This window comes from Columba livia, chromosome 5 (assembly GCF_036013475.1).
Source record: "Columba livia isolate bColLiv1 breed racing homer chromosome 5, bColLiv1.pat.W.v2, whole genome shotgun sequence".
Taxonomy (NCBI): domain Eukaryota; kingdom Metazoa; phylum Chordata; class Aves; order Columbiformes; family Columbidae; genus Columba; species Columba livia.
The window spans coordinates 40,557,521-40,570,204 of record NC_088606.1 but is presented as its reverse complement, the minus strand read 5'-3'; the positions used below and the strand labels follow the sequence as shown (position 1 = coordinate 40,570,204).

The 12,684-nt window shown below is 40.5% G+C and overlaps 1 protein-coding gene across 1 annotated transcript in view; it reads right to left on the bottom strand.

The window, feature by feature from the left end:
• SPTBN5 (spectrin beta, non-erythrocytic 5) overlaps positions 1-12,684 on the bottom strand; it is a 105,552-nt gene that overhangs the window by 80,754 nt on the left and 12,114 nt on the right. The window contains exons 6-15 of the mRNA XM_065064558.1: positions 11,671-11,790; positions 10,770-10,927; positions 9,787-10,015; positions 6,457-7,088; positions 6,082-6,220; positions 4,461-4,693; positions 3,870-4,023; positions 2,780-2,980; positions 1,617-1,823; positions 289-465 (exon numbers count right to left, since the gene is read on the bottom strand). Coding sequence (XP_064920630.1) covers positions 289-465; positions 1,617-1,823; positions 2,780-2,980; positions 3,870-4,023; positions 4,461-4,693; positions 6,082-6,220; positions 6,457-7,088; positions 9,787-10,015; positions 10,770-10,927; positions 11,671-11,790 — 2,250 coding nt within the window. The remainder of the gene's footprint in view (positions 1-288; positions 466-1,616; positions 1,824-2,779; positions 2,981-3,869; positions 4,024-4,460; positions 4,694-6,081; positions 6,221-6,456; positions 7,089-9,786; positions 10,016-10,769; positions 10,928-11,670; positions 11,791-12,684) is intronic.

Here is a 12,684-nt window from a genome sequence, read left to right as displayed (position 1 = left end):
AGTTAGGAGCTGCAGCAAGCAAGCATTAGGGGAAAAAACATACAAAAGAATCCACTCTTCATAAAGTAAAAGAACTAGAAGGTAAATGGGAAGTTTGCCAATATAAAATGTGTTTTGATATAAAACTTCAATTATAATCTCAAGCCTTGAAGTCCCACAGGACATCACAGGATTAAGGCACATTATTAAACTGAAAAGCAGACGCCAACACTGCACTTGACCTCCCTTTGTACTGCTTTGGATTTAGCTATTTTTGTGAAGCACAAATAATTGGAGGGGATACTATACCTCAGCCATGCTCTGTAGATTTTCATAAAGTGAATCTATTTCATCTTGGGTCTTCCAGATGTTCTCTGGAAGAAAATGAACATCTGGACTGGTGGTTTCAGATGTCGCCCAGGTTCGACTGAATGGTGACTTAGTTGTCTTCTGATTTAAGTCATTTGGGGCTTCAGTCTTCACCATCTGTTCAGCAAAATTTAACATAACCACTGGATGAATATTTGTAATTTGGATATAAATTTCAAAGGAGGAAAATCTGGACTTGCTAGTTCAAATCACAACATTATGATCCTTTAAAGAAAAAATTTCTAGTATTAGTTTGAGTCTGCTTCCTTTGTTTTATTCTGAAAGAATGAAACAAATAACCCAAAAACATTTTAGTTTTGTTCAAAGAAGTTTTATTTAGCTAATTTTACAATATATTGATTCACTAAAAATTCTCATTTTGTGCCCATATCAAGGTTGTAGGTGTAGTTTTGTTTGTTTGGTTGGTTTTTAACTTTAAAAATTGCCAACAAACCAAGAAACAAACCAACTACTATGTTCACAGTTCTGTTTGTGGTAATGTTTTAGTACCTGAACAGGAACTGCAGTTTCAAAGCCTGCAAGTGCCCTACTGAAGAAATGCTTACATTTGCACATGGAGACCATGTTGTCATGTGTTTTTTCATGTTTAATAACAAAAAAAATGCAACTTTTGTTCTAATTAAAAATAATGTTGAAATGATGAGCTAAAAGAAAGACTCAAAGTTGTGCTCATAGCTTTCAGACTGATTTAACTAAATATTGAGTGATCACAGAAGTCTGAAAGAAGCAAGCTATGAAATGTATAATTTGTCTCTCATGACTTTTGTTATCAAATGAGCTGTTCTCCATTCAGAAGTTGAAAAAGAGGGGCATCTTCATGCCATGTGCCCAACACCCATCCCACAATTGTTCCTGGAGCTATGAGATAGTTCACCAGTACATTAGGATAACAAAAAACAAACAAAATTAAATATGTGCTCTTTATAGCTGATTTAAATGAATACTGTTGAGAGAATGAAGTGTGAGAAGAGATTTGTGAGAACTGGTAAAGGGAACTAATATAGATGAGCACATTTCCGGCATTTCACAGAACACTAACTAGGTGGGCTATGAGTGCCAAATAAACTTCTTTGTCATCTAAAAAAATTTCTTCTGTTCTAATTCAAAGTTTCTTCCGAATTAAAAAATGCTTTTGTTTATGTTATTTGGAATATTCTACTCTGCCAAAATCACAGTATTTTACATAGTTAAAAACCATTTAATTTACGTTCCTCAAGAAAATATGATACAACATCTCATCTACTTACTGCAGCTGGAGCTTGCTGTACTGCAATTTCAGCCTGCTCTTTCAGGCGTCTCATCTCAGAGGAGTAGGCTGCAATCTCCTTCTCCAGGCGCAAGTGACGATGCAAAAGTGCTTCGGCACTCGATTCATCTTTTCCGTAGTCCTTGCTGGCCAGAAGGGGCTGCCTTTCTCGCAGCCATGAATTTGCTTCATCGATATCAGCAAAGTACTGAAGGAAACACAGGAGAAGAAAACGCTGGGTTTCATCCTGCAAGTATCATACCCAACTCCATTCTCTTCTGAAAATCATGAATTAGTCAGAAGTGACATTAGGTTTGTAGCTGTTTGGTTACTTGCAGGCATTGTGAAATCTACGAATAAGGTAGCTCCAGAGCTCTAAATCCATGATGAATTTCATGATAACTTCAGTCACGGAGAATTGACAGCATCACAGTGACTAAATAGATTGAAGGATTGCCTGTATACCTCTTTAAAAACTTCTTACTAACTAGAACTTTATGGTGTTTTTTGGCAGCAGCAAAAGGAACCCACGATGAGGTTGGTAGACACCATGTAATTACAAAAGATATTTTCTAAGGGTTCTAAGGAATAGTCCAGCACCAAACAAAAAGTTTGTTTCAAGTGTCTCATGGGAACAACAGATTGAGCAAAAACACAGGAAAGGACAATAATAAGAACATTTGTGATACTGTTATATGATTTGTGAATGCTGATTTTATAAGAGCTCTTTACCTGCAGATTTGTGAATGTTTGTATGTGTAAAAGATCTGTGTAGGTCAGAATTGCAGGGTCAAATGTTTTGCAGGCTTCAAGGAGATCATGGTCAATCCATGACCTTATGACATGTGTGTTTTGTTGTTGGTTTGGGTTTTTTTGTATAGAAAAGTGTCACACAGCTACCCAGATCCCACACTCATAAATGACTACATCAGCAGTATTATGTGAGGTATTTCCATTAGTGTTTTTAATTGAGAGCATCTCCCAGCCATTCAGATGTACTGCCAGCTGGCTTGCAGAGGGGATGAGACCGATCTGCTGGAGATCTTTCTGAAGACTGACACCTGAAGGCTTCCTGCTGCTGTTGCCCTGCATGCAGGGGTGTGGGGCAGAACTGAACCCCCTTCATGTACCCTATATCACGCACCACAGCAGAGCCACACGTACCTGTTTTATGAGAGCTGCTGCCTGCAGGCGGCTTTTGCGATCTGCCACCTCATCTTGAAGCTGCTGCCACAACTTCTGCAGGTTGTCTGTCTGCCTCAGGATGTCCACCTGGTGCGCTGGGTTCTTCTGGCTCAGATCCCAGCCCCTCCTCATCACATCTGCACACACGGCCCTGTGGGAGTTGCACTCCGCTTCAAGAGCCTGGCAGAAGGACAGGAGACCTGTGAGCACAACTCACTGCCCACCAGCTGGAGCAAAGAGAGAGTCCTGTTCTCCACTACTGTAATGCACGTTTCCAAGAGCCCTGTGTTTTATCCATGCCTATGACTTCTCCCTGAGCCCTGAGATGATTGCCTCTGGGCTCCCCACACCCAAGTTACTGTCCCTACTTTTTGCTTTTGATGTGAAGTTTGTTATGCAGTCTTCACTGAAGTAAGTACTTATTTGTCATTCACCACTTCAGCTTATGCCTTCCAGAAGCAACAAATACACAGATACACACAGATGTGTATTAAAATTACAGAAGAGGCTCCTGTTTCAGTTTTGTCATGCAAGTTCTCAAATCCACAAGTGTCTTCACTTGTTTACAATGATTCTTTGCTGTAAGAATACAGTAGCTCATATAGCTAAACTTTTTATATTAGCCCACAGCAAGCTCTTAGGGGAAGTGGTAACAGATTTGTAAAATCACACCATGTGATCCATCCTGCCTGCTGATATCCATCTCTTTTTCACCATCCCTTTCTTTCCCCACATCTCTTTTGACCAGGAAAGTGGAGTGGGAAAAACAAAAACTAGCAACCTTTTTTCCCCTCCCATCCAAAGTGAGCTAAAACCAAGTCCAGTGTCTTCATTAGGAGCTGCATTTCTAGTCCAGTATGATGTATATTCCTTCTCCACCCTTTGCTTCCCAACTTGGGGAAAAATATATACATTTTTAAAAAACTCTAGACAGTGGTCATGACACTTAAGATAACGAGTGGTTTGACAGTTTTCTTATACGTGCTGCACTGACTGAAGTGAAGGATATAGATGTTCTAAAATCTTGCTATAATATAAAGACAAGACACCCCTAGCAAAGTAAGATAACCTTGTGCTTCTGAATAGAGGCTGTAATCTGGCTGACATCTTTCCCTAATGTTGTTGTTCTTGCTAGCTTCCATTTCTCAGAGATCCATGATTCTTCCTCTTTGCAGTCACGGAAGAATTCAAAAAGCTTCAAAGCCTCTTCTAGCTGAGATTTCCTAAAATGGAGAAACAAAACGCGTATCTCAGTCAGAATTAGGATCCCATAGAGACAATGGTAACATAATCAAAGAAGAATTTAGAAAATCCAAAATCTGAATGCCTGTAACTGCTTTTTTTTTTGCCACAGATTAATGTATTCATGGAAGAAGACAAAGGAAACAACATTACATTTCCCTCTTCTAGAAGACTAGGAGATAAACACATGCTATTGAGACTTCACATAAAGCAAGTAAAAATAAATGCTGAAAATGAAGCTATTCTTTAGCTTTGCAAGCAAGTGATCTCTTGCAGTCGGCTGCAATCAAGTTACTCAAGTTGCTTGTGTTATGCCTATATGAATGCAGAAATGAAAAATTTCAAATACTGGGAAGCTGTGTCTTCTGATTAAGGGAGGCACTGATCAGGAAGAACAGAGCCATAAGCACAGCCCTACCGTGACTTGCTCAGAGCTATAAGGTTCTGATACAGCTGACGAAGCATCTGAACTTTTGCGTAAAGCACTTCTGGTTTAATTGTGCTATCCTTGCTGATTTCGGCTGTTCTCTTGGTGATGTGTGTCAATCTGTCATCATAGGAAGAGATCTGTGAGTCAACCAGGTTGTGCTTCTGCAGCAAATCTACTACTTCCAGGAGCTGCTTCCCGCAATCCTGGGAATTGACTAGCACCTGCAAACAAAGTGAGAAACAAAAAGCATTGGCAGAGACTGCATCCAAGGACTCAGTACAAAGAAATCAGTTTAAAGGTTCTTGTTGACTCTCAGAACTTCTAAATGTAAAAGAATTATGTCAGCTAGGTAAATTTGAAAAGCTGCCTAATTAGAAGAATCATACTTTTCTTTCTGTTTCACAAGCTAATGGAAACAATCAAGAGTTTCTATCCACTTCAGTGCAAGTAATGGTCTCTTCAAATAAGCATCTGTTTTCACACCTGAGTAATTTCTGTTGATAAACACCAAAGGTCTTAGAATTCATGGGCTCAAGGAACAGCCCGTTGCTGTACACCCACCTGTAGGCAGATTGATTCACAGTCTGTATTTCAAGAATTCTACAACATCCCATTTTATGATATGTTCTGACTGCAAAGATTTTTATTTGAGGAACTTGCCTTTGCTGTCCAAATAACGAAAATAAATAGTTCATAATATTTAATTGGTGCTTGATGAAGTTACCAAGTGCTTGAAAGTCTGTCCTCTATCTAATTGTATCAATTTTGTAGGATGTTATCGTTCCTTACCAATCTTTTCCCATATCCTCAGGCTACCATGGTTCCAACCACATTATTACCACTAGGCATTCTTTGCTGACTAACACGAGGACAGAGATATTCATAACTTACAGATAGCTCTTATCTTTAATTTGAAATTCACAACTTGATAGAGACTCTTCCAACTTGGGTACAAGCCAACCTGTAGTCATAAGGATTTTTCTGTCTTTCAATAAGACAAGGCAAGACCAAAGGATGTATATATACTTTCTGCCATTACAGAATCAATATGAAACCAGTTATTTCCTATGCTAGAGGGAAGACCTGCACTCTGACATGATTGTAACATCTGGGAATTCTTGTTAACAGCAATCACTGTGCATTTACAGTGGAACTTTTCTCTCACAAGCTTAGACACCTGAAAGAAATACATATATCTGAGCTAGTTCCCACCTGTATAGTCCCTGGAGGTACTTCCTGAAGGTAATTCAGAAGAATTATGTGGCATGGGAACAGGAGGCTCTTTTATTCCATTTTTGCTTTCACAATTCTAAATTCAGTGAGAACATTTTTTGCCTTTATTTTACTATATTTTACTATATATAAGTTGAACCTGTAGTGCACCCCCTGCAACACCGTATCTGGCTTTCTGATTAGGGAGAGCCCCTGTAGCAAAGCCATTTTTTTCTCATCTAGTTACCTGCAATGCACGTTTAGGTATCTAAGTAAAAACAGTGTATTTTTTTTTCTATAGCTGATAGACTTATTTTCTGTTGGCACCTGGCAGTCCCTGGAGCATGGTGGGGTTTTCGGCAGTGCAAGCTGTGTGCCTGTGGAGAGGGCTCAGTACCTGCAGCTCTTTCAGCTCCTCTGTAATGGCATCAATATCCCTCAGGAGGCCCAGAATTTCCTGCATTGTACCCAGGGAATGTTGTCGTTTCTGCAGCTGATCCAGAAGATCCTGCCATTGCTTTGAAATGCTGTTTTGCCTACAAAGGAAGGGAAAGAAATTACTAATTTGGAACAAAGACTTTGGGCAGCACTGGGAGATTTTCAGTGCTCACAGCCTTAGAGGAGCTAAATGAACACATGCAACTCTTACCACTAGTGCAAGAGGACAGGCCACAATTACAAAATAGGTCAAAGCAATGTTTTCTTCCACCACACCACAGAATTTCAGCTAATTTTGACCCCCACCACTGTACAGTATCACAACGCCACTCACTTCTTCACAATTTGATCTTTGCCATGATAGTTCTCCTGTCTGATGACTGTGGCCATTTCATCCAAAGCTGTGAAGCGTTCCTTCCTGGGCAGTACATCTGCCACAATGGCTTCCAGCTTCTTACTGGCAGCCTCCATCCTGTCTGCACTCTCTGGCCAGAAGTCCTGCTTCCCAATCACTTTCCTCATGTCTTCCAAGTAGGACTCACGCAGGGCTGCCTTCTTCAGGAACCTCTGAGCTAGCTGTTCCAGCCTTTCTAGCCTCAGCATCTCCTTCTGCAGGGCTTTCCCTCGATTGTGCTCCGACTTTTCCAGGATTATCCACTGCTTTTCCACATCCTGCAGTGTCCTTCCCTCTGGGGGCAAGTATGGCCATTGGTTGTTGGCTCTCTGCTTGGTCCTAATGTTAAAGAGATGAGCTTCAATCATGCCCTTCTCTTGATATTTGGGGGGTTTCTCCACAGTCCGGAAGGTCTTGAAGTTGGCCATGAGCAGCCACATTTCCTGAAGATTGTTTGGGAAATGACGGTCATCCAGTTCTATCACCTTCTGTTTAATCCATTTCAGGAGGTCAGAGACCATCTGCTCATATAGAAGCTTCAAATCATCTATCTCCTTCAGGAAGAACACGATCTGTGATGGGAATACGAAGTTACAAGCCATATAAGCAGAATGAAGCAAAGTGGGTGAATAGAAAACAACATCTTCATAAACCAAGCTTAGGATTCAAATAGTTGAATATGTGTCAGGAAAACAGTATTTAACAAGCAGGTTGCCACAGTCATCACATTTTTATGCCAATGTGGTGGTAGCTGTCACATCTGAGGCCACGTGAAATCCTAGAATAACCTTCCATAAAACAGAGATAAATAAATATTATTTAATGCCTTGTTTCAATTTTTAAGAAAAGGTTAATTTTGGAATAAACAGCATACACGTGGAGACTGTCAGCAGTTCCTGTGTGGGCTGACTAGAAAGCAAGAATCCCAAACTGAGGGTTCAGATTTTTTTTTGACAATGAAAGGAACACAGATTTTCTTTTTCCCAGTATCATTCCTAAAACTGAAACACTTAAATCCCATTTAATATGCAATTACACCCTCTCAGCTTCACCATGGTTAGGCTGTAGGAGACCAACTGTCAAGATCCTGGTTCTCTCACATGCCCACAGCAGACTGTGGTCAAACAGTCCCTTCTCAATCTCTTCTGTTGGAGCTGTTTTTCCTTATATAAATTATTAGACAGTGTCTCATAGTCAAACAGGGGTTTGGTAAGGATATTAACTCTGATTCAATACTAATTTTCCAGGAGATTTATCTGTTTAATTTCTGGTCTGACCTGCCTTTATTTCAAGTTCAGGTAAACACCGGAGCAAACATTTAGAATGAGATCCATAATTAAATTAAAAGTGTTAGAATGAAATCACCCTTTCTTTCCATTTTACATTTTTTTCCATCTTTGTCTTTTTGCTTTACATTACACTTCTTCTCCTCACCCTAACTTAGTAGCCCTCCTGCAGGTGTCAGGTTTAATGCTGAACAACATTCAGCTTCTGTCATTCCCCTGAGCCTGCCTGCTCCAGCCAGGCAGATTAGTGAGAGAGGTGACACTGAGCAAAGCCCCAGTCCCTGCAAGTGGTAATCTGCTTTTACCTACCAGAAAGTGCACTTGGCAATGAATAAGTGTCACCGTGTTGGAAGAGGAGTAAAACAGCACCAACCTTTAGTGCAGGAAAAGCAGCCCGTGACATCAGGGCTCCCTTCTGTATTTTCTGCCATCGTACCCAGTTCTCGCTGAAAGATCCTAGCAAATGCATAGTCACCTCACATGGGAGGGGGCAAGGAGGCTGACCTCCCTGAGCTGATTCTCTCTGCCACCCTGGTCACACAGTCTGAATTTAAAGGCTTCCGTGGCACATTCAGGCTTCCCTCCTCAATCCTATTAGTAAATTCAGAGCTGCCTATTTGAGGGGACTGAGGACATGAAGAGATTAACATCTGTTTCATTCTCCTTCTGAATGTGTGTGTCAAATATGCAGGAGGACAGGATTGTAACATTACAGAGAGGCTAAAAATAGGGAAGGAGGCAGAGAGAGAAAAAGAAGCAGGTAAGTATAGAGAGAGAAAAGAAAAAGTACTCTTCCTGTTTGTTGTTGTTGGTTGGTTGATTGGGGGGGCTTGTTTGTTTGTGTTCTGTTTGTTTGTTTTCATAATACAATAGTTATGGCCTATTTGATCCCTGTAGTTCCTCTAATACATGTGTGGTGATTCAAGGACTATTTCAAGTTTATCAGAAGAAAAAAATGTCTCGTGGCCAAAATCCAGAGATTCATGTGTAGACCAGTCAAATCCTACTGCCCACTGTCCTCACTGAGGGCCAGTCTTTAACAGAACTCCAAGTCCTGCTATCAGTTAACACTTCTCTTCAAAGAACACCACTGTTAATGATACATGTTTTGGGATCATCTTGTTCTGGTCCCAGACCACTTTGGTATCTGGGCAAGCCCTGCTCTGCAAAAGCTTTTCACCTTGTTGCCACCAGGGAAGTCCAGATGTTCATGTAGGACCCATATGGATGTGCAGACTTTCTGCAGGCTGCTTGGTTTGTATTTTTGACAAAACCAGAATATTCTGAATGCAGAAATGAAATTCTCTCTAAAGAAAGTGGTCTTCAGTGGAACAACCACAAAATTTCTTCAGTTTTCCATCAACAGATTGCAAGTAGTTTTTAATATAATTCCTGGTCATATGTGAGACAAAATGTGAGAACTGAAAAAAAAATAGCTTTGAGTTTTGTGGGTTTTTTGGTCTGTTTTTTGTTTGTTTGTTTGTTTTGTTTTTGTTTTGTTTTTTCTTTTTCTTCATTTTATACCAGACTATGGAGTTAGACAGGATAAGAATTTTCACAGGAAATAAAAATCCAGAGTAGTTTTATAGAATAAGGGTTCACCTTTCCTATTAAAACAGAAAATTGCTGACTAGGTCTGCTTTTGCCTAGGAGTAATCTTTCCAAGATTAATGAGATCTGTATGCCTCAAGCTGCCTTGGAGCCACATCAGTTCTCAAACAGAAACTGTGAAGTCAAAAAGGGATTCATTTTCAGTGAGACAAATTCAATCCCCTTTAGAGCTCAGAGAGCCGACAGACACTTCTCGAGATTCAAGTGACGATAGAAGGTCTTTCAAATGGCTGTACCATTTGATTCAGTTCAAATGGTCCTGAAGTTGAACTTGCACCAAAAAAAGCCCCCCCAAAACAAAGAAAAACATTCCACAAATGAATTTAGTTGTAGGTATTGAACTTTTGACTTCTGAAGACAGCATTGCACTCACTTTGTTAAGTCGCTTTTGTATTGTCTGGCCTTGTTTCAGTCTGGAGAAGTAGTGGTAATAGAGTGACACATAAGTCATGATGGATCTCTCATCTGGGTAGGGTACTGCCACATCCTCAGCATCAAGCAGTTTGCTGATTCCTAGTTCTTTCTCAGCAACATCAAAGGCATTGTTCAGGTTTTTGATGGGCTGGTCCTGCCGCAGTGAGCTGTAGTGAATAAGATCAGGCCTGGACAAGGAGAAGAACAGGGCAAGGATGGGAAGAAAGATTTATGTTTGTTGTAAGTTATTTCAGATTATAAACCATAAACTGTTTATTAGGCTATGGAATGTGACATAAACACTGAAATTACTCTATCTGACCCTGAGCCTCATTCAAGAGCATCACCCCTTAAGTACGTAAGAGGGAGAAAATTGTCCCTTATGAAAATGAACTCCCAGCAAATCTCTGCCCTTCACTTATTCGTCCTCTTCACTGATGAGTGAGGTCACATCTGGAGTACTGTGCCCAGTTGTGGGCTCCCCAGTTCAAGAAAGAGGTCCCTTCCAACCCCAACCATTCTGTGACTCTGTGAAAACCAAAGCCCACTAGAGAGGCAATTCTGAAAAGGGACGTGACTCCCAGCTGGGGAAGCTGGGAATCCCACCGTGTTTTCCTGCCAGAAAATATAGCAGAACTGTTAATAGGAGAAATGTTCAAGGTTCTTCCAGGTGGTTTCTCTCTCCTGCTTTGGGCTTTTTTGTTCAGATGTGTGGTGTTCCCTTGGAAATTCAATTTTATGCCCAACAAAAGGACCTACCAAACAGGAGCTTTTGGTTCTTCATTCCTCAGAGAAAGAATATCCATTTAAGAGAGGAGAGTCTTCAGTGAAAAGGGGCAAAGAGAGAATGCAACAGTTTCTTGACAAATACTTGTAATTCAGACCATGGAGTAACTTGTGCTGGAACTAGAACTCCTCCTGAACTGATCCATCAGATATTACCTGTGAGCATGTATGAGTGCGTTGAAGGCCAGTCCATCAGTCCAGCTTTTGGAGAAGTCCTTCACATTCACATTGGAATAGCTGGCAGTTTTATGCTGACACCAGAGTAGTAAGGCTTCATTGGCAAATAGAACATCAGCTCTGCCTCCAAATTCTTCCTGTGAAGAGAGCAGGGAAAAGAAAAATCAGTGTGAACAATATATGCAAGCAGCATCAGTGAGTTTATGCTTAAGTTCCCAGAGATCATTTTGAATAACTTCTGCCCTGTTCAAAAAACCACTCAAAATCATGACTTGCAGACTGTATTTGCTATGAAGGTAGGATAATTTAACATGAAAGTAGAAGTTTTCTATTAAAGTAAAACTGAACTCAGAAATTATACATTAAATGCAGGTGATAGAAAGTTTTTGATGTGTTTCTCTACTGCAAGGTTTATAGAAATCAAGTCAAAAGCAAGACTCAGCTCTTTTGCTTTCTTACCAATGAACTAGAATTCAGAAACAAAATATAATGTATCCAGGTCTAATGTTAGAAATTATCAATTGATTCCATAATACCTTCACAGGATCTTATCTTTTATCCATTTAGAGTACATGTTAAATCATTTTAAAAGTAATAGTTTTCTTCAGAGAAAGAACAGCATGCAGTCCAAATCGAGAGAGAACTGTCATCAGAGAAATTATTTCTGGAGTCAAAAGCCAGTAAAATGTTTGTAGAAGACCGTGAAGAACATGCATATCCTGCCTATCTACAAGTTACTGTTTTCTATCTCTTTGAGAAACTATAAAATTGATTCAATTGCTTTTAGAAATTGCTGGCTGAAATGGTCCTTGCTGGCGTGAAACTCTACAAAATCTCTGAAATACTCTTATCAGGCAAAAAGACAGAGACACTGTTTTACCTTATCAAGTTTGATAGACGAAATCTGAAATCGAAGTATAATGATCCAAATAAGTCCCAGGATTAAGGTTCTGTCACCATCTACGATATTCTCAGGACCAATCACTTTTACTTGTACCTGCTAATAAACCAATATCCATTCAGCATAAAAGTACACATGTCCAGCTCTCTGAAGGAGATATCTGTGTAACAAGCTGTTATTGAGGAGGTTGTTCTGGCTATTTTCTTAGGGAAACAGGTTTAATGTGATGTCTGCATTTGTATGTATAATTGTGAGCTCCCATGTTAGCGGATGATAGGACGAGAGGAAATGGCCTCTAATTGTGCCAGGGGAGGTTTAGATTGGATATTAGGAAAAAATTCTTCACGCAAAGGGTTGTCAGGCATTGGAACAGGCTGCCCAGGGAAGTGGTTGAGTCACCATCCCTGAAGGTGTTTAAAAGACACATAGACAAGGTTCTTACGGACATAGTTTAGCGCCAGTATTAGTATAATGGTTGGACTCGATGATCTTGAGGTTCTCTTCCAACCAAAATGATTCTATGTTTCTGTGTTCATACTCTAGCTCACATGTGCACCAAGGATGAGTTTCAGCAAAAGCCTGGCAAAGGGGCGGTGGTCTCCAGGATTTGAAGTTTCTACAAAGGTTTCGAAAGCTGGTGTTTAAGGAGAGGAAAGAAACAGAATTCAGTGCTCCTTTCTTCCAAAGGAATGACGTCAGGGCAAACTCAGAGACCATTTCCTCTGCCTGGTCTCCAGCCAGATCATCAGTATATATTCTTGGGGTCACCAAACAGCACAAACCCCTTGCTAAACAAGCCATGGATGCCTTTTCTACTATTACCTGGGCAGCAAGCAGGGTTGTAGTTCATGCCAACAAGGTGATATCTCATCAAGAAGTCTGAGCACGCTATACTGGCTCTTGCTATCTGCGTGATCCCCTCCCTGGAGGCTGGACTCATGTGGCAAGTGATGGTCGGCTGGTCCAACTGGCAGAGCCTGGGTGTGCACATAC